The sequence below is a fragment of the Ochotona princeps genome, chromosome 5 (assembly GCF_030435755.1).
Source record: "Ochotona princeps isolate mOchPri1 chromosome 5, mOchPri1.hap1, whole genome shotgun sequence".
NCBI lineage: Eukaryota > Metazoa > Chordata > Mammalia > Lagomorpha > Ochotonidae > Ochotona > Ochotona princeps.
The window spans coordinates 49,903,290-49,924,194 of record NC_080836.1 but is presented as its reverse complement, the minus strand read 5'-3'; the positions used below and the strand labels follow the sequence as shown (position 1 = coordinate 49,924,194).

General features: G+C 44.7%; 1 protein-coding gene across 2 annotated transcripts; it reads right to left on the bottom strand.

Annotated features, from left to right (window-relative positions):
- Positions 1-1,590: 1,590 nt before the first annotated feature.
- Positions 1,591-19,845, bottom strand: KLHL23 (kelch like family member 23). Of its 2 annotated transcripts, XM_058664604.1 has the most exons (4): positions 19,470-19,844; positions 17,329-18,543; positions 11,895-12,047; positions 1,591-4,182 (listed from the first exon to the last, which is right to left on the bottom strand). In XM_058664604.1, the coding sequence occupies exons 2-4, from the start codon at positions 18,539-18,541 to the stop codon at positions 3,872-3,874; spliced, it is 1,677 nt and encodes a 558-aa protein (XP_058520587.1). In that variant the 5' UTR covers positions 18,542-18,543; positions 19,470-19,844; the 3' UTR covers positions 1,591-3,871. The 2 variants fall into 2 exon arrangements, with proteins under 2 accessions (XP_058520587.1, XP_058520588.1); XM_058664605.1 differs by lacking the exon at positions 11,895-12,047 and having other exon boundaries at positions 19,470-19,845.
- Between the last annotated feature and the right edge of the window lie 1,060 nt (positions 19,846-20,905).

The window sequence follows — 20,905 nt, the reverse complement described above, 5'->3', positions numbered from 1 at the left end:
CCCGCCTGGGAGACCCGGAAGAGGTTCCAGGTTCCCGGCTTTGGATCGGCGCGCATCGGTCCGTTGCGGCTCACTTGGGGAGTGAATCATTGGATGGAAGATTTTCCTCTCTGTATATCTGACTTTGTAATACAATAAATAAATCTTAAAAAAAAAATTTAATGAAATAATAAGGGAAATTTTCCCTAATCTAGAGAAAGAATTGGGAAACAACAACCAGGAGGGGCACAGAACTCCCAACAGGCTTGATCAAAAGTGATCTTCACCAAGACACATGATAAGCAAGCTCTCTTCAACAAAGGAAATATCCTTATATGTGCAAGTGAAAAAAATTAATTGACATATAAAGGAATGCCAGTTAAATTCACAGCTGATCTCTCATAGGAAACACTGCAGGTCAGAAGAGAATGCAGTGACATATTCCAGGTTCTAAAAGCAAAAACTTGTTGGCCCAGGATAACATACCCAGCAAAGGTTTCCTTTGTCTTTGAAAATGAAATAAAATTCTTCCACAGTAAAGAAAACTTAAAAGAATATGCCTCTTCCAAACCTGCCCTACAAATGATACTTAAAGATGTTATCTTGACAGATAAAAGGAATAGCACCCACCAAAACCAAAGGCAAACGTGAAGAGCATCCCTTAAAATAACAACAGAAGACTAAATCAATGAACAACCCATTGCTAAAATGACAGGACCAAATTACTACCTGTTGTATTTACTCTGAATGTAAACAGCTTAAACTCATCAATCAAACATCATAGATTAGTAGACTGGATTAAAAAACAAAACCCATTTATTTGTTGCCTACAGGAAACATATCTCGCCAACAAAGATCAGCAGAAACTATATCTCACAGATTTTGGGGTTTTTTTGTTAGTTTCATCTCTTCAAAACACTTTCTTCTGATTGAATTCTTCAATGACTCATAGATCATACAGAAGCACCATTTTCTTTAAGAAGGCTCTTCATTTTTTTTTTCATTTCTTCAGCGACACATTAGTCATTCAGTAGCATGTTATTTAACTTCATGGTGTTACTAATTTCTTTTTTTTCTTCCTGTTGTTTATTTTGTTTTGTGGCTTTTCATTTAAAGGGATGTATAGTAACTGTGAAATGGAGACTATCATATCCAGATGTGAGGATACAATGCAGTATGCATCTCTACTTCCAGGCTAAAAGATGGACTCCCAATGCACTGTTCACTCCCCAAAAGGATGCAACAGTCAGGGCTGGGCCAGAACAAGCCCTGAACCCAGAAACTCCAGCCTGATCTAAAATGGCAGCAGGGTCCAAAGCTTTAGGTCATTTGCTGCTGCTTGCTTAGGAACATTAGTAAGGATCTAGACAGAAAGTGGAACAATCAGGACTTTGAATTACTGCTAGGATGCTGACATCACAGGTGGCAGCTTAACCTGTTGTGCCACAATGACAGCCCTGCAGTTAGTTCTTCAGAGGTGAGAGTGAGACTTCTACTGTGTCTGAGAGAGGGAAGAACTCCAGAGCAGTCCAGGCCTGCATCAGGGCTTTATGGGACGGATACACAGTGATCATAACTGTTCTCACCTGTCCCACAAAGCTAATCGCTAAAGTGCTACTGGGCAATACATTATTAATCCACTATTAATAACTGAATCGCCTTGAGAGTAAAAAAGAGATGCTGTAATTCAATTATAGTTTGAAATAGTCTCTATCAGTTGTTTCACTAATTCAGACTGTCAACCCAATTGGCCTACATTCAAGCAGACTTACCATGTATATAGTAATTTGTTTATTTTTTGAAAGTACAAAGAAATATTAAAGAAAGATTAAATAAATTCAGCATCATTCCATAGCCCCTCTATACTAACACAATAGATTTCTTTTGCACACTGCCTCCCACATGCATACTTTACAGAGTTACAACCATAGTGTGCATACCATTTTGTAATGAGCTCATTTTACTTACCATAGCCTGGAATCATCCATGTGTCTACAAACTTCCAAATAATTACTTTAGTGGCACTGTAACACTTCCCTATTTTATTAGCCCACTTTATTCTGTGACATGTAACTATTTCCAACTTCTTGGTATTTATAACTAGGATAGATATAAACACCTTCGTGCATTTACTTTTTTGTGTATTATCCTTCAGGTCAAAATAATTTAGGGAGCAAAGGAAAGAGTAATTTTTATGACCCTTACTCTGTCCTACCATATTGTAACATCAAAGAGTTGTATTTAAAATGCTACCTGGAGGGTTTGACATGGTAGCCTAAGCAGCTAAAGTCCTCACCTTATATTCACCAAGATCCCATATAGGCGCTGGTTCTAATCCCGGCTGCTCCATTTCCCATTCAGCTCCCTGCTTGTGGCCTGGAAAAGCAGTTGAGGATAGACCAAAGTTTGGAACCCTGCACCCGTGTGGGAGACCCGGAAGAAACTCCTGGCTCCTGCCTTTAGATTGGCTCAGCTCCAGCCACTGTGGCCACTTGGGGAGTGAACCAGCGGATGGAAGATCTTGCCTCTCTGTCTCTTCTCTCTTTAGCTCTGATTTTCCAATAAAAATAAAATAAATCTTTAAAGCAAAAATGCTACCTGGAATTAATGCACTAAACAGTTTTCTAAAAGTTTATTAAGTCAAAGTATTAGGTAGTCTTAAATTTGAGAATTTAAAGTTAAAAATATTACTTCTTTTTCAAAAAATGAAGAGGGTAGAATAGATGTCATCTAGATAACTAAAAGTCGAGGTGAGTTAACTAAAGCAATGCTTCCCAACGTTTCCCATGTTATGGCACCTGTGGAAAGCTATCCTGTAGGCACACTGGAGGAAATGGACAAAGGGGTTTCTGAACCAGAGGCAGATGCCACTCAAGCCACCCCTGGCTGCAGGAGAGGAGGGATCTGTACCTAGGCACAACTATGACCCACGGTGCCAGGGTTGGCAGGTCTAATCAAGGAAAGGTTAAGCAACTCAAGCCACAAAGCTAGCTAGTAGCAGAGCTAGAAAATTAATGTAAATTTCTTTTTGTCAGTTTATTTTCTACTATCGCACAACTGATCTACATGCTTTCTGGTTCAGAAACTCAACTTTAGATGCAGACACATATTTACATATAAGCCTAAATTTTCTGTTATGCTTAAAGACCTACACAAGCAATGTGCACCAAAGCAAAAAAATACAAATAGCCCATACCACTGGCAAATGTTCGAGTATTTTCTCTGCAATTTAGCAGACTTGGTCTTTCAAATCTAGTTTGTAAACTTTTTGAACAGTAATAATATTTCACATACTATTTTGTCTATCTCTGGTAGTCAGTAAATAAAGAAAAACAATAAATTAGATATGGTACAAAGGTAAAAGAAGCATATTTAAAATAATTTCACATTCCAAATATTGTGAAATAAAGGTGAAAAACATTTTCAATGTAGGTTTTGTAGAGGTAGAGAAGATTCTCTCTTTAAATTTCAAATTCTTGTTGGATACATGGAACTTAATATACACTATCCATTACATTACAGGCTCTGAAGAGACATCTCATTACAAAGAATGATTTTGACCTACACCCAGTGTTGACGCTACCAGGAAGAAAAGATGCCCTACAAAGGTTCTTTCACCTTGTACCCAAGTTAAACATCCCCGATGACCTTTGGAAAGCAAAAACTATGGGAGTTAACTCCTCCACTAATTCAACTGTATATATGCAGATGGTTCTTCTTAACTATTTATCACTGTATTTGGGAGCACGGTAGGGTTCGCAATTATCATTTATCTAGGTCCTGACATTGTCAGACCACCATCAGTAGGGGATTCCATACCTTGTATTCCTCCCTGATTTTTCTTTTCACTCACCCAAAAACAGTGATTACTTGGTCATTTCTGTAGACACCATCAGACATTATACACACAAACACATCCATGAGACCGCATGGCACTGGGAAGGTTACCCACAATTTCCCACTTGTTCAGCTCTGGATCATATTTCTCAATACTCTGAAGATATGTTCCCTTGGAGTAGGAATATCCTCCAGTGACATAAATGCATCCGTTCATGATGACAGCACCACACTCCATCCTTCTTTCCATCATGGGAGCAATTTCTCTCCACTTGTTTTGTTCAGGGTCGTAGCACTCTGTGATTGTAGTTTGTCCACCGACTAGATACAGCTTGCTTTCAAATGGAACTGAGCACAATCCATATTCTTTTAAAAAGAAAGAGTTTGCAGAAAGACAAATAAGAGTTACCATAGTATGGTGATGTCATGACCCTCTATGATTCAGCGCACGTGCACACACACAAGTAGTGATGACAGTTTAATTCTGGTCCACACTGCTGTATCCTGACGCTGAACATCCATGTATGTGTTCTTGCTACATAGCCATCCTTAAATTGGCCCTGCAAGTGCCAAGAAAGAACTCATACCTCAGACCACTGCCCTTTTGCAGCTTGCCCAACACTGACACCCAGGATTTGCTGTCACCTGTAAACCACAGGCACAGTGGAGCCCCCCTCCAACGCAGGCAGGCCCACCAGGGAACTGGGGTTGGTCCCTCGAGGGCTCAGCAGCTATTCCTGTCACCAGTGGTGTGTACTCTCAAATGTCTGATGTTACCGGTGCCACACAAGATGGTCTGGCTTGCTTTTCTCACACTGTTGGCAGGTAGGAATGCCGGAAGTTAGAGAAACATACACCCATCTCTGTAAAGCACAGCAGTTGTCATTCTCAGAGAATCTAACAAGTACCCTCAGGCAAGGGGCTGCTTGGCAGGGTTGTGGTCCTGGGCAAGGGGGTCTGCCCCTAATGTGTCCACCTCCTGGGCTACTGTAGTGTTTCTCATTTTATTTACCTCCTTCTCTGCACTCTAACCTGCTGGCACTTCAAAGCCTAGGATAGCCCACAAGCCTACTGCTTGTTGTGGGGAGGAGCAACCTAGTGAGGGACCTAGGCTGTAAAATGCAAGGAGGATTCCTCAAATTCTGTGCCTTCAGTGTGTTGTCTGCCTCGCCCTAGCCCCTACTTGCAGCATCACTCCCAGCCTGTATGTTCACTCTTTGAGATACCAGCCATAAAACACACATAAGTACTTGCAGCTGCAGTCCTGCAGGAAGAGGAGGATTTGTCAGTGACACTTATATCACAGCTAGGAAAATGCTTGCTCCAATACACTCCACCTCCCAGGTCTGTGCACAGCTGCCTCCTTTGTGTCACTCAAATCTTATCATACCATCACCTCCTAGGAGAGCCCTCCCTGAACATCCATAATGAAGCGGCCAGTCAAGGCATCTCTGCACTATGTCTCCATTGCACTTCTTGTTATCTGGTGTATTTCATGTCTTTCTCCCCGTCTTAACAGAGCAGTAACTATTTCCTGTCCACTGCTCTATACCCAGCTGGAGAACAGCAAGTGGCTGGCACATAAGAAACCTAAAGAGGTTTACTGGGTTAATGAATGAGCTGCACCTGTCCCCTCCTACACCACAATGTGAGCCCATGTTATTGTTGCTCTTCTTATAGACTAACTCCTCTTTAGACAGCATGTAGGAAGAGGAGTATGATTTTCTCTAAGAATGGAAACCAACCTCTCATACCTGTAGAGTTCATCCTACCAAAATTTTGAATACTAAGGAAAGTCTTGGAAGATAGGCTTTGATTCCACATCCTAGTCTCAAGTGTCTGACATCCAAGAAAATAAGAATTCTCTTACTTCATAAAAACTCACTGACTTAAAAATATATATATAACGGAGATCAGTGCCATGGTGTAGCACACTAAGCCTTGACCTATATCAAGGACATCCTTTATGTGTGTTGGTTCGGGTCCCATCTGCTCCACTTCCGATCCAGTTCCCTGTCAAGGGCCTTGGAAAGCAGTGGAAAATGGCCCAAGTGTCGAGGACTCCTGGCTCCCAACTTTGGCCACTGTGGCCAGTTGGGCAATAAATCTGTGGACAGAATATCTGTCTGTCTCTAAAGCTGCCTTTAAAATAAAAGAAAAAGTCTCTTAAAAAAAAACTTCTTGATTACTTTCCAGTAACATGCATATAGGGCTTTGTACAACTAAGCTGTTTCAAATATTTGTAAAACATTATTTTACTCTTATTATGAAGACTTCACTATTTGAAAGGCAGAGTTACAGAGATAGAGGGAAAGACAGAATCGCCATTCACTGGTTCACTCCCCAAATGGGCTCAGGACTGGGACAGAGCAAAGCTAGCAGCCAGGAACTTAATCTGTGTCTCCCAGGTGGGGCCAGGACCTCAGCACTTGGGGCATCCTATTTGTTTTCCTAAGTGCATTAGCAGGGAGCTGGACCAGGGAGCAGCATTTGAACTGGTAACCACATGGGATGCTGGGCATGAAGGCAGCAGCTTTACTCACTGTGCCACAATGCTGGACCCTTATTTGATTCTTGTGTTAAGACACATAATCTCAATCTTCCTGTAGCACCAAAGATGCTTCAAATGATGTCTTCTTGACAGGTTTTCCTCCTGCTACCCAAATACTATTACTGTTAATGGGAACTTTCACTTCTTCAACCCTAACTGCCCTTTTCCTTGTCAACTCTTCGAAACTACTAAGGGTAAAGTACTATGTCTTCTTTACTGTGCTCCAAGCACTGTATATACAGAAATGCACTGAAAATGTTGGATAAATAAATGAATAAGCTCAAACTAAGCATGGAATAATGTCACCAACCACAGCTTAAAGAGTTTACACATAAATATCAAGCAAAGATGTGGCACTGTCTATTCAGTGTGGCATGAGTGACATGAACAAAGTAATACAAGGGCTCAGAGACAACCACAATAATGAATGCAAATGCAATTAAGTTGTTTTCCTAAGATATTTCTTACTGAAAGGACCTGTAAAACACATATAGTCTAGTTTCCTTATTTTTACTTTATTTATTGATAGATTTTCACTTTTTAGGGTTTCTTTTTATTGCAAAGGCAGAGGTACAGATAGGAGTGAGGAGAGAGAGACAGAAACAGGGACACAGAGAAAGAGAGAGAGAGAGAACTTCCATCCATTGGTTCACTCCCCAAATATCTGCAACAACCAGAGCTAAGCTGACCTGAAGGTCTCCCATGTGGGTGCAGGGCCCAGGGATTTGAGCCATCCTCCATTGCTTTCCCAGGGTATAAGCAGGGGGCTCAGTTTGAAGTGGAGCAGGCGGGACACAAACTGGTGCCCATAAGGGATGCTGGTGCTGCAGGTGGATGATTAGCCTACTTCACGGCAGTGGTGACCCCAGACTGACTTTCATTTTTATTTGAAAGGAACAGGGCAGGAAGGGAGGGACAGAGAGGGGGAAAGGGGAAGAAGGAAGGAAAGAAGGAAACAAGAGAGGGAGGGAGTCATGAAGGGGAAAAGAAAAAGAGAAAAAAGAGAAAAGAAAAGAAAAATCTATTAATTGTCTGATAATTCATTCAACAACAACAGCCAGGGGTAGGCCAGGCCAAAGCTAGGAGCCTGAACTTCATCTGCATCTCCCACATGTGCGGCAGGAAGCCATCATCTGCTGACTTCAAGAGAGCACTTTGCAAGAAACTGGGATCAGACTAGGTTCCTTATTTTGCTGGTAAGTTAGGCTCCAGAGTTTAAGCCACTTGCCCATCGATCAAGTACTGCTTCTCACATGTCTTCACAAGTCAGACCATTTCCCAGGATTCTGCCCACAGCTGTCTGCTCTCTGCACTTTCCCAAGGCATTTCATTCAACCTCATCCCCATGGCCATCAAGCAAGCAAACAATTCCCAGATCTCTATATTTAGCTACATCCTTCCTCCTGAAATTGCAGACCCACATTTTCCACTGCTTGCTGGACAGCTCTTTTAGGCTATCCAACTACCCCTTCACCTGAAGCTACAAAAGTGAGCTCATCATCTTCCTACCATTCTCAACTCTCGGTTCCTCTTTCAGTATGTTCTGTCCTCCCAGATAACTGGCCGAGGACCTTGGAATGGCTGTCAATTCCTTTCTCCCCTTATCTCCTGTATACCCTCAGCCAGCTAAGGAGGCAATCAGCTACTGAGTCAACCCTACTCCTCTCATTGGCCCCTCTCATCCACACCTCCCACTTAAGGTTTTCTCCGCATCTCTCACCTGATTAGTTATAATAGTCTGAGCAGATCTCCCTTCCTCTCAGTCTAATCTTAAAGGAATTATCTTGAAACCAGGGCTCTGTAACCTTTGATGGGTCTCCATTATTTGGGCTGAGGAACCTTTTGTCCTGCAAAGGGCCATTTGGATTCTTAATCACATCATTCATGGGCCATACAAAACTATCAAGTTAAAAATTAATCTGCTACAGTAATACTGAGTCCAATCTGCGGTTGCCTTGACAGGACCAGATGAAATAATTTTGTAGGTTTTGAGCTATTATCTGTGAGCCACACATTCCCTACCCCTGCTAAATGTTTCAGACCATACCAATCAAAGCCTTCCATGATATGTTCCATAACTGAACTCTCCCATCCTAATCCCTAACTCTACTTTCTTATATTTATTTCATTCATGTCTACTCCCAAGAAAATAAGATACCTACAACTTCCTCTCCTTCTTTCATTGGGTTGACTTCCTGCCAGAAAAGCCCTTCTTCATAAACTGCTTTGCTGGGGCCAGTGCTGTGGTATAGCAAGGAAAGCCACGGCCTTCAATGCTGGCACCCCACATGCATGCCATTTCATGTCCCAGTCGCACCACTTCCCATCCAACTCCCTTCTAATGGCCTAAGAAAGCAGCAGAAGATGGCCCAAATGCTTGGGCCCCAGCCACACACGAGGGAGACCCAGATAAAGTTTCCAGCTCTTGAATTTTGCCTGGCCTAGCCATGGTCATTGAGGCCATCTGCTGAGTAAATTCAAATTCTCTCTATTCTCAATTTCAATAGCATTTGTGTATACAGAACCTCCCAAGAACTGTCCCACTTTCATGGATAGTTGCTACTAGATTCTGTGGTAGCACAGAGTGGAACTTATCTGTCTTTGTGTCTTACATAATTGCTAGAATATAAGCTTTCCTGATGTAGGGTTTCAAAACATACCATTTCAAATTTATAAAATTATATGGTCTCATGATTTTCAGTTATACAAACCTACCGCTCAAAGAGATTAAGATAAAAAGATAACATTTGTAATATAATTTAAAAATAATAATAATCATTTCTTCTGGGTCTAAGCCATGGATATGTTTAAAGCTGAATCCATACTGACATTTTGCCTTCCTCAGGCAGGTGCTATGAAATGTGTAGGCAGCACCCCTTGCCATTAGTCAGTGAAGGCTGCTGCATACACATTTAAGAGCTTAAAAGGATAATAAACTGCCAAAAAAGCAGGTCGGGCAGAGGTAAAGCAGCAGCCTACATGCGTGATGGGACCAGAATGGAAGACACTGTGGGGCAGCCGGGTCAAGAGGAGAACACACCCCAACAGCAACGGCTGCTACACGGTTCCAGTGACTGCTGTCAAGCAGGGGTGCCAGAGCTTACAACTTTTGTTAAGGTTAGAAATCATGACTTTTACATTAACTTTCCTGAATTGTAAATATGTGCCGCAGGCCAGGTCAAAAATGTTCTAATAACTGAGAGCCTAACGGCATATATTACAAAAGGCAGTAATTTGGAATGTCTACTCATTTTGCCAAGAAAAAGTTCAATACAAACTGAAACTTTTATTTTTTTAAGATTTATTTACTTTTTGGGCCCAGCAGCGTGGACTAGTGGCTAAGCTCCTCACCTTGAACGCCCCGGGATCCCATATGGGCACCGGTTCTAGCCCCAGCAGCTCCATTTCCCATCCAGCTCCCTGCTTGTGGCCTGGGAAAGCAGTCGAGGACGGCCCAAAGCTTTGGGACCCTACACCCACATGGGAGACCTGGAAGAGATTCCTGGTTCCTGGCTTCGGATCAGCACAGCACCGGCTGTTGCGCTCACTTGGGGAGTGAATCATTGGCCAGAAGATATATAAAAATATACATAGTAAATTTATAATGGACATAACTTCCCTCTAATTTACTAATCTCACTTTTTAGGTATTGGATTTTAAGATAAATCTTTCCATGAAATAGGCAGAATAACAGTCAGATATACAGAGAGCAGGAGAGACAAGAGGAAGATCTTCCGTCCAATGATTCACTAGCCAAGTGGCCGCAATGGCCGGAGCAGAACTGATCTGAAAGCAGGAGCTTTCTCCAGATCTCCCACGCATAAGTGCAGGGTCCCAAGGCTTTGGGCGGTCCCCGACTGCTTTCCCAGGCCACAAGCAGGGAGCTGGATGGGAAGCAGGGCTGCTGGGATTAGAACCGATGGCCATTTGGGATCCTGTCATGTGCAAGGAGAGGACTTTAGCTGCTAGGCAACAATGCCGGGCCCCCAAACTGAAACTTTGTAAGTGAAATTATATGCTCCTGTTGAGTTTTACTGAAATTTGATTGCTTTGGCTTGATTTTCAATTTTTCATGGCTTTTAGTACTTTGACAGAAGTACTGCCTTTTAGCTTTCAAAGTAGCTAATAAATGGGATGCTTGTATTTTGGGTCTGTATAAAAATATACATAGTAAATTTATAATGGACATAACTACCCTCTAATTTGCTAATCTCACTTTTTAGATATTGGATTTTAAGATAAATCTTTCCATGAAATAGCCAGAATAACATCTAACTTTTAAGGTTTAAATAAGATAAAGTTCCTAAGAATATAGGTTCCAAAACAGGATCTTCCCATCTCTCTGCCTCTCTGTACATCTGCTCTTCCAATTAAAAACAAAATAAAACAAAACAAACAAACAAACAAATAACATAGGTTCCAAAACAAAAAGCATAGGTTCCAAGTCAGACTATTTGGGCTGGAATCTGACCTTTCAAAAATACTAGGTGGGGACCTGGTGCAATAGCGCAGTGGTTAAGGTCCTCGCCTTGAACACACCAGGATCCTATACGGGCGCCAGTTCTAATCCCAGCAGCACCACTTCCCATCCAGCTCCCTGCTTGTGGCCAGGGAAAGCAGTCGAGGACGGCCCAAAGCCTTGGGACCCAGCACCCGAGTGGGAGACTTAGAAAGAAGTTCCTGGCTCCTAGCTTTGGATCAGCTCAGCTCCAGCCGTTGCAGCCACTTGGGGAGTGAATCATTGGATAGAAGATCTTCCTCTCTGTCTCTGGATGGATGCTGGTTCATATCCCGGCAGCTTCACTTCCCATCCAGCTCTCTGCTTGTGCCTTGGGAAAGCAGTGGAGAACGGTCCAAACCCTAACTGACAGGGGCTGGTGCAAGTTAATCTTCCTGCAGGCGCTATCATCCTATATGGGCAACAGAGCATGTCCTGACTGCTTTGCTTCTGATCCAGCTCTGTGCTAGGAGTCTGTGGGAATACTGGAGGATAGTTCATGTCCTTGGGCCGCTGCACCCACAGGGCAGACTTGAAAGCAGCTCCTGGCTTTCATTTCAGAGCACCTTACCTCTGGCCATTTGGCCATTTTCAGTGTGAACCATTGGATGGAAGACCTGTCTACCTCTCTCTCTTTGTAAAATCTGCCTTTCAAATAAAAACAAACAAATCTTTAAAAACCAGCATTTTTATATATAGCCTACATTAAAATCCATAACAAAATAAAATATAAGAAAAAAAACTAAGTAAAAAAACATTTAAAAAGCATCTATTATTTCCATACACATAGACTTAAAATGTGTTGTATGATCAAAAAATAATTATAGACATCAAAAAATAATTATAGACACTACCTAACTGGAATCTAAAAATTATCACATGAATATACAAAAATATTCTTAAACTTTTTAATTACATTTATGCATAGTATTTCATAAAGTTAGCACTTTTCTATTTCCGGCCTATTTTTAGCTAGCCATTTGCTAAACAGCAGCACAACACACATTGTTTGAGAAGGTATTGTGTTACCTGGATGTGGACTGGAGGTGATGAGGCTCCATTCATTGATATCGGAATTGTAGCTCTGGACCTTGTCATAGGTGCAGCTTCCTCTGTAGCCGCAGTGACCGCCAATGACATAGATAACTTCATGTAAGACACAGGCAGTAGCATTTCCCACACCTGTGTGTAATTCAAATGACATCTTCAGATTGAATTTTCCCTCTTTTTTTGCAGTGAATTCTGAGCGAAGTTCATTGTTCAGAGTAGCTGCAAGGCTTTGGGTTAGATGCAGTGAGAGATAAAAGCAAGGATGATTCCTCAACCTCTTTTAAGACCGGACAAAACACAGACACAAGTAACTAGAACACAAGATACAGAATGGAAGATCAACCATAAAAAAAAGAAAGGAACTACTGAATGCTTGCAGCTTTTGACTAGGAGAATCACAGCAGAAGGTGGCAGAATTTGACTACGGCTTTGCTAGCGACAGCTCTGTCACCATGGAGGTGACAGGAAGCCCTGTCAAGCAGAGCAGAGCCAGTGACAGAATCTACCACGCACAGTTAGACAGGGCAGGTAACACAGAGGAGTTAAGGCTGACGCAGTAAACTAAAATCACGAGGAAAAGGATCTTGATGGTCAAGTAGGCATCCGGGCTTAAAATTCAGCAAGGTTTTTAAGCTTTTTTTTAAAGATGTATTTATTTTTATTGGAAAGTCAGATATACAGAGAGGAGGAGAGAAAAAGAGGAAGATTTTGCATCCAATGATTCACTCCCCAAGTGATGGCAACAGCCGCTGCTGAGCCGGTCCAAAGCCAGGAGCCAGGAACCTTCTCCAGGTCTCCCACGTGGGTGCAGGGTCCCAAGGCTTTGGGCCGTCCTCGACTGCCTTCCCAGGCCACAAGCAGGGAGCTGATGGGAAGTGAAGCTGCCGGGATTAGAACTGGCACCCGTATGGGATCCTGGTGCGTCCAAGGCGAGGATCTCAGCTGCTAGGCCATCGTGCCAGACCCTTTAAGCTTTTTTAAACAGAGTGAGAGAGGGCCTGAAAAGGAACATTAGATAGAGTGGGGAACTGATCCAGACAAGCACTATCAACGATGTGATTGAAGGGAAGGGCACCAAAGCAAGAGACAAAAGGAAAACGTTAGACCTTGATGATTCTGAGACAAACCACACTGATCCTCGATTTTCGAAATCTGGGAAAAACCGATGCACAGAACAGGAAGGACACTTCAGAAGTGGAATAAGAAGAGAGGAAGAAAAACAATGAAGCCCATTTTAGTTGAAAACATCAATTTAGTCTTTCAATCAAGTATTACCTAGCGCTGCTACATGCTGGGTGCCGTTCAATCTCCTGATTCACATTTACTCCAAGATAAAAGCTGATTTATACGGGCAGATGCATTGGCTCAACAAGTTAATCTTCCCCTTGCAAAGTCCATATGGGTACTGGTTTGTGTCCTGGCTGTTCTACTTCCCATCCAGTTCTGTTTGTGTTCTGAGAAAGCAGTAGAGGATGGTCCAAAAGCCTTGAAACCCTGCACCCACATGAGACCCAGAAGAAACTTCTGGCTCTTGGCACTGGATCATCTCAGCTCAGGCCATTCTACCTATTTGGGAAGTGAACCAGCAGCCGGAAGATCTTTTCTTTCCCCTCTGTAAATCTGTATATCCAATAAAAATTAAAAAGTCTTTTAAAAAAAGATGATTTATAAGCAGGACAGTTACAACACGAAAAAAAAGAAGAAAAGATTTGGGCCCGGCGCAGTGGCATAGCAGCTAAAGTCCTCGCCTTGAATGTGCTGGGATCCCATAAGGGTGCCGGTTCTAATCCCAGCAGCTCCACTTCCCATCCAGCTCCCTGCTTGTGGCCTGGGAAAGCAGTCAAGGATAGCCCAAAGCCTTGGGACCCTGCACCCACGTGGAAGATCTGGAGGAAGTTTCTGGCTTCAGATCAGCACAGCAGCGGCTGTTGCCATCACTTGGGGAGTGACTCATCGGACAAAGATCTTTCTGTCTTTCCTCCTCTCTGTATATCTGCCTTTCCAATACAAATAAATAAATCTTTAAAAAAAGAAAAGATTTAAATACCTGAGCTGCCAAGTATTTATTTCCTCTTTCGATGTCATATTCCTAACTCAACATTAGGAAATGAATTTGAAATTAGACTCTACCCAAAAATGCTCTGACCTACGGAACCACAAAAGTGGCTACCTTGTCATTAAGAAACAGAAGGAGAAATGCACCTATGTGCATAATAGTTGCTAAAACAGTTGAATTTATTTCTTTTAAAGAAGAGTCAGGCTCAAGCTCAGGCAAATGCAAAAAGCAGCAAGAGGGGCCCGTGTGGCTAATCCTCCGCCTTCAAGTGCCAGGATCCCATGTGGGCGCTGGTTCATGTCCCGGCTGCTCCCCTTCCCATCCAGCTCTCTGCTAATGGCCTGGAAAAGCAGTGCAGGATGATCCAAAACCTTGGGATCCTTCACCCGCATAGGAGACCCAGAAGCACCTGGCCCCTTGCTTCCGATCAGCTCAACTCCAGCTGTTGGAGCCACTTGGGGAGTTAAGTGTGTCTTTGCACGGAAAACCTTTTTTTTTTTTTTTTGAGGATTTATTCATTTTATTACAGCCAAATATACACAGAGGAGGAGAGACAAAGAGGAAGATCTTCCCTCCAATGATTCACTCCCCAAGTGAGCCACAACGGGCCGATGCGCGCCGATCCGAAGCCGGGAACCTGGAAACTCTTCCAAGTCTCCCACGCGGGTGCAGGGTCCCAATGCATTGGGCCGTCTTCTACTGCTTTCCCAGGCCACAAGCAAGGAGCTGGATGGGAACTGGAGCTGCCGGGATTAGAACCGGCGCCCATATGGGATCCCGGGGCTTTCAAGGCAAGGACTTTAGCTGCTAGGCCACGCTGCCGGGCCCCCCCTTTTTTTTTTTAAAGATTTACTTATTTTTATTGGAAAGTCAGATTTATGGAGAGAAGTAGATACAAAGAGAAAGAGAAAAAGATCTTCCATCCTCTGATTCATTCCTTAAATGGCAGTAATGGCTCGAGCTGAGCTGATCTGAAGCCAAGAGCCAGGAGCTCCTTCCAGGTTTCCCACGAGGGTGAAGGGTCCCAAAGCTTTTGGGCCACCTTCCACTGTTTTCCCAGACCACAGGCAGGCAGCTGGAAGGGAAGCAGAGCAGCACGACAGTAATTGGTGCCCATAAAGGATCCTGGTGCTTGAGGATAGGATTTAACCATTCAGCCACCACACCAGGCCAAAGCATAAGAAAAACAGCAACAGGTTTACAATTATCTCCTTTATGTGGAACAACTGCAGTCCTGACTTACTATGAAAGACATTCAGCCAGTGTTATGGTGCAGTGGGTCAAGCTGCTGCTTACAATGCCAGTAATCAGAGCGCCAATTCGAGTCCTAGCTGCTCCACTTTGAATCCAGTTCCCTGCTATTACTCCTGAGAAAGCAGCAGAGGGTGGCACAACTCCCTGAGCCCCTGGCACCCACATGGGAGACATGTCGGAATTCTAGACTCCTGACTTCAGCCTGGCCGAGGCAGGATAAGAGACCTTGCTCTCCCTCCTTCTGACTTTTAAATAAATAAACAAATTTTTAAAATATATACATTTCTCCCTTATCCAGGCTGACATCATTTTGTGAATCATCTAAGTAACATTCATGCCTACTATGTACTGAGGGCTGACTTGGTGCCAGACACCATTCTATGAACTTCACAGCACAAATTAATTTCATCCTTCACAAGCATAAAATAATTTCATTTATCCCCACTGTATAGATGACTACTACGCCAGGGCACAGGGAGACTTAACCCACACTGACCAGCAGGCAAGTGGGAAGCTGGGATTTCCCAGAAGCAGTGTGTCTGATCACAGAGCCACTTGGCCTCCCAGGCTTCCTGCTTGTCACCCAACAATCACAGCAAGTCGGATTTCCAGACCAGGTCAAATTCCCACAGCCTCACTAGCACTAAAAAAGAACAGAAGGGCCTGGGAAGAAATATCTGGGATGTAACGCCACAAATTTGGTAACAACTTACTGGTTGTTTTGCACATCTCCTTGCACTAATGAAAAGATGTCATGAAACACGGTTTCATTTTAATGTTTCCATTTTAACATTTTTTTTCCCCATGGGAGGAAAAAAGGAAAGGAAAAAAGGAAAGGAAAGGAAAACAAGGCTCATCTACCACCAAAGACAGCAGAAAATACAAAGTTAATCAGACACAGAGAAACACCAACGAGCCTGTTTCACTGGGCCTGGAGAGTATTTCTATCCACCCCTCGTCTCTAACACCAGCCTGTCCTCTCAGCACCCTGCCCTGCCTCACCAAGCCATGTGCCTCTTTGGAGACCAGTTTGTTAAAACCTCTGGAGACCAAACCTTCCAAGGTATTAATGAAAGACGTCTTTAGAGCTGATCAGCAAATTCTGAGAGAGAAAAAATACCGCTTATTAGAACTGAAAGGGGGCTGATTTCAAAAGCAAGCACAAAAAAACAAAACAAAACCATAAAACCAGATCTTTCTCTTCAACTAGCATTTTTATTTATTTGAGATGCAGGCAGAGAGGAAAAAAGAGCTAGTGCCTGAAACATACACACACACTTTACCCATGCACTGGTTCATTCCCCAAAGGCCAGGTCTGAGACCAGGAACCAGAATACCACCTTCATCTCCCACCTGGGTGGCAAGAACTTGGCCCATCACCATTGCTTCCCAGCAGGAAGCCAGGGGCCAGGAGCCAGGACTTGAAATCAAATCCAAAAAACGGGGGGCGTGGGGGGGGCAGACATGTGAACCACTTGAGTACATACCAACTCCCCAGGTTAGTCTTGTTCTTTTTCTTTTTAAAACATTTATTTTTTTTATTGGAGAGGCAAATATACAGAGAGAAGAAAATACAGAGAGAAAGATCTTTTGTCTGCTGCTTCACTCCCCAAGTGCCCACGATAACCAGAGCTGAGCTGATCCAAAGCCAGGAGCTAGGAGCTTCTTGGGAGTCTCCTAGGTGGGTGCAGGGTCCCAAGGCTTTGAGCCATCCTCTTCTGCTTTCCCAGGCACTGGCAGGAAGTTGGATGGGAAGCAGAGCAGCTGGGATATGAACCAGCACCCATATGGCATCCCAGCAGATGTAGGCAATGATTTAGCCACTAGGCCTTCACACCGGGTCCCCCAGTTAGCTTCTGATTTACACATGCATTTTTTTTCTTATACACACATTTTTAACACTTGATACAAGTAAGATGAATTACTGTTTTCTTATATATAAAGGGGACTGTAAGCAATCTGTACATCATTATTGGCACAATCTACTATCCATCTTACAAGATGTCAAAATGATCAATGTTTTTAACGTTATGTGCAAGAGCATCACATGTTAATCTAACCCCAAATAGCTAAACAAGACAGATTATACAAAATCATGCTTACCTTTAATCATGTTGGCAATAGGGATCCATTTCTCCTTTAAAGGGTCATAGAACTCGGCCTCTTCTGCTGGCGCTCCTTTTCTGTAACCCCCTAAGGCATAGACACAGCCACCCAAGGTGACTGCACAGTGGTAATACCTAGCATTGAGCATTGGCAAACCCTCTGTCCAATCGTCGCTTTCACTGTTATAGATCCACACTGTGTCAAGAGCTTCTATGTTATCCGTCCTATAGCCCCCAGTGACATAAATGTTGGGTCCTACACATGTAACCCCATAACTCTCTCTGGTATAATCTGGTATTTCTGCTCCCTGAATCCAAACATTTGTCAAAGGATCCCATATGTGGACTTCTGACAAAGGATGCCAGTAGTAGCCTCCAATGATATACATTGTGGCTGTGGACCTCTGGGAAATCTCCTTATGCATAGGATTCAAAGCATTGTATATTAGAGAGCGGATTTTATTTTCTGTTAGCAAGCAGTTTCTTTGAAGGCCTAATGCTGTTTTTAAATACACTGGATCAATGTCAATGTTGATATAGCTCAGCAGATTATACAAGCATTCAATTCGCTTTTCCACATCATGGGCAGTCCACTTAATCACTGGCTCTATGATAGCTTCTTCTTTCCAAACACTTAGATTCTTCCTCGATAAGATAAAGAGGAACTTCTCAAGGCTGATTTCTAGAAATTCTTCTTGTTGCCACACTTCCTTAAACCTTGAGCACAGAATTCTCCGAGATTCCTTCTCTAGTTCTGGACACATGTGAAACTCCGCAAAGGAGTGCATTCCAATACAATTGTCAATATCCAGGTGTCTTACCAAGAACTGCTCGCAAGCCTTCTTCACGGAGAGGAACTGCAACAGATCTGCTGCCTGCAGCAGGCTTTGGACATTTCTTTTCGTTATTTCAATCTGGGATGTATATGCATAATTGACAAGGCCTTCCAGAATATCATGGTGGATACCAGAGAGTTTGATTTTGTTTTTAAATTTTTCCTTCATGTCCGCCGTGAACATGGCCTTGAAATAATTGCTGCAAGCAGCTAACACAGCTCGGTGACAATGGAAGATGATGCCCGAAGGACACTGAAGGGTGATATCAGTAAATAATCCATCCAGGTAAAATGTTCTGAAGGCATCCAGAAGGTCCACAGGATGTGCGGAATCCTTGAAGAGATAAATGTAATCTTCTTGTCCTTTGAGAGCCATGGCTGCAATTAAAAGGAGGTAAATAAAATGTTTTCAACTTTCCATTTTACCTCTAATAATCGATGCTAGGTAACTCTCACTGGAATCACTGATAAGCATGGAAATCATTCAGAAACCTAGACTAAGTTCAGCAGCCTAAGGAGAAAAATGCAAAATGTGGGCGGACTGCTTTATAATTTGTAGAGTGGTCAAAATAAATTCTGAGAGCGGCTTCGACTGAAAACGAGCCCCACCCCCGGATTTTTCACTTGCCCTTTAAGAAGCAACACTGACTTGGCTACAGCATTCACTCAGTCTCCGCAATCTCGCCAGGGGCAGGCGGTGAAGAGAAGTGACCCCACACTTGGCAGAGCCCTGTCCTTGGCTTGGCCGCATCCGCTCGGCCCCACTTGCACCTTTTCTCCTCGCTCCCTTTTTCTTTCAAATTAGTCCGGGACATCAAGAAGCATGGGTGGGGGTGACAGAAATGTTCTAGAGAAGAAACCTGAAGAAAAGGAAACCTCGTGCCTTTTCGCTTCAAGCAGAAGAGACCAGCGGTGGGACCCGAGGCCCGCGCCCCTTCCTCCGCTCCGGCCGCAGGGGTTTCCGCGCGCCCCGCGCCTGGGCCCCGGCTCGGGTTCCCGCCCGGAGAGCGCTCCGCCCCGGGGCCCCGGCGCGGGGGATTCGCCTCCAGGGCGCCGAGCGCCGCCCGCCGGGCCCGCTGCCCGCGTCCCTCAGCTCGGCACCCGGCACAGGTGTGGGCCGGCGGGGAGCGCTGCGGGAGGCCCCACGCGCTGCGCTCGGCACGGCCCGGCGCCCGCGCGGCCATTGTCTCTGTTCGTTTGCTGCCGGCGGGCTCGGCGGGCGGCGCGGCCTCGCTCTCCCGCGCTCGGTCCCGCTCAGTCGTCGCCCAGCTGGCCCTCGGGCAGCAGGTCCGCACCGCACCTACCTCTGGTGGCTGCTTTGGAACGCGGTGCTGGCCCGCAAGGCTACCAGCGAGCGGGGGTGGGGGCGCCTCCGGACCCTCTGACCATCTTTGGTAGAGGCGCGACGGAGGCTGCCTGCCAGTGCAGCTCCAGACCACAAGCGGCTCCTATTTTGGTGCCCCGGCGGCTCCCCCGCCCCCACCCGAACAGCCCCCTGCGCGTCCTGGGCGCGGGGTCACTCACGGGAACCCCTGGCGCGGGGCCGCGCGGCGGGAGAGGCGGGGCGGGCGCGCGGCTGCCTGCCGCCCCTCCCAGCGCTTCGCCCGCAGCAGGTGGGAAGGCTTCCCTCAGGAGACCGCTGGCTTTTCCCTTCTGCCCTGGACTCTCTCACTAAAATGGGTAACACACACACTTCTTCCAGTTTTCTTCTCTCAGATGAACTCTGTGACTCCTGAAATGGTGTGTCCCCTCAGGAGCTCTCACTGGCCTCGGCCTTCAGCGTAGGCAAATGAGAAGAGGATGCAACCGAACTAATGATCTAGGATTAGATTGACTTCAAAAGTGAAGTAGGAGTAGCCGGCACTTTCCCACAAACGCCACCCACTGTCCCCCTACCCCACCCACGCATCCCCCAGCGGAGCCCTCAGCTGGAGCTTTTAGCACCTATAGGCTCTTCACGAGTTAACCGAAAAGCTCTAAGACTGTGGGGCAGCCAAGCTGAGACAGAATCTGGAGGCTGGGATTCGGGTTACTGTATTGGGAGCACAGAAGCTGCAAGGAGCCATCTCCAGCCTTTCTGGTGACAACCCATCTGGTCACATCAAGACTGTCCATGTGCTGCACCAAAAAATTCCTTTTGGTGGTAGTGGGAGGGGGTACCAATAAAAGTTGATATAAAGTATTTCCATTTGTCATTCCCTAGCCATATTCCATTAAGTGCCTTGTGTAGGCCTGATAGGGCTGAGCTCTTGTCCTAGAGGAGCCTACAGTCCAGCCACCTCGAGGGAGGAAGGTGGTCAGAAGGAAGTCACCACTGTGTCTCAAGTATGACCCGAGACAGCACGTACAGATGGACGTTGGCCAGACCATGTACCACAACAAAACTGAGCCATGAAGCAGCAGCCCAGAAAGCCAAACCACAACCTCTGGCACTTGGATCAGAACAGTCAGGCTGTGGTCAATTTTTACCCTTATTTCTACATCAGGACCAACCAGAGAAAGCCAAATGTGTTCCCCCAAACCAATCACATAAAATACCCCTGCTTCCTGTAGTCAGTCCCCAGTTTTCCCATGCCAGGGCCTCCAGGGTGTATCTGGGACTTTTATTTATTTTTTATAAAGCATTCCTACTTCCCTGCCTGATTTTGAGCAAGCTGAGTAAGTAGCACCTGTGTGTGCTTTGGGTGGTTTTAGTTGAAATTCTCGTGTCAGGCCATCCTAACTGAATCATTTGGGAACC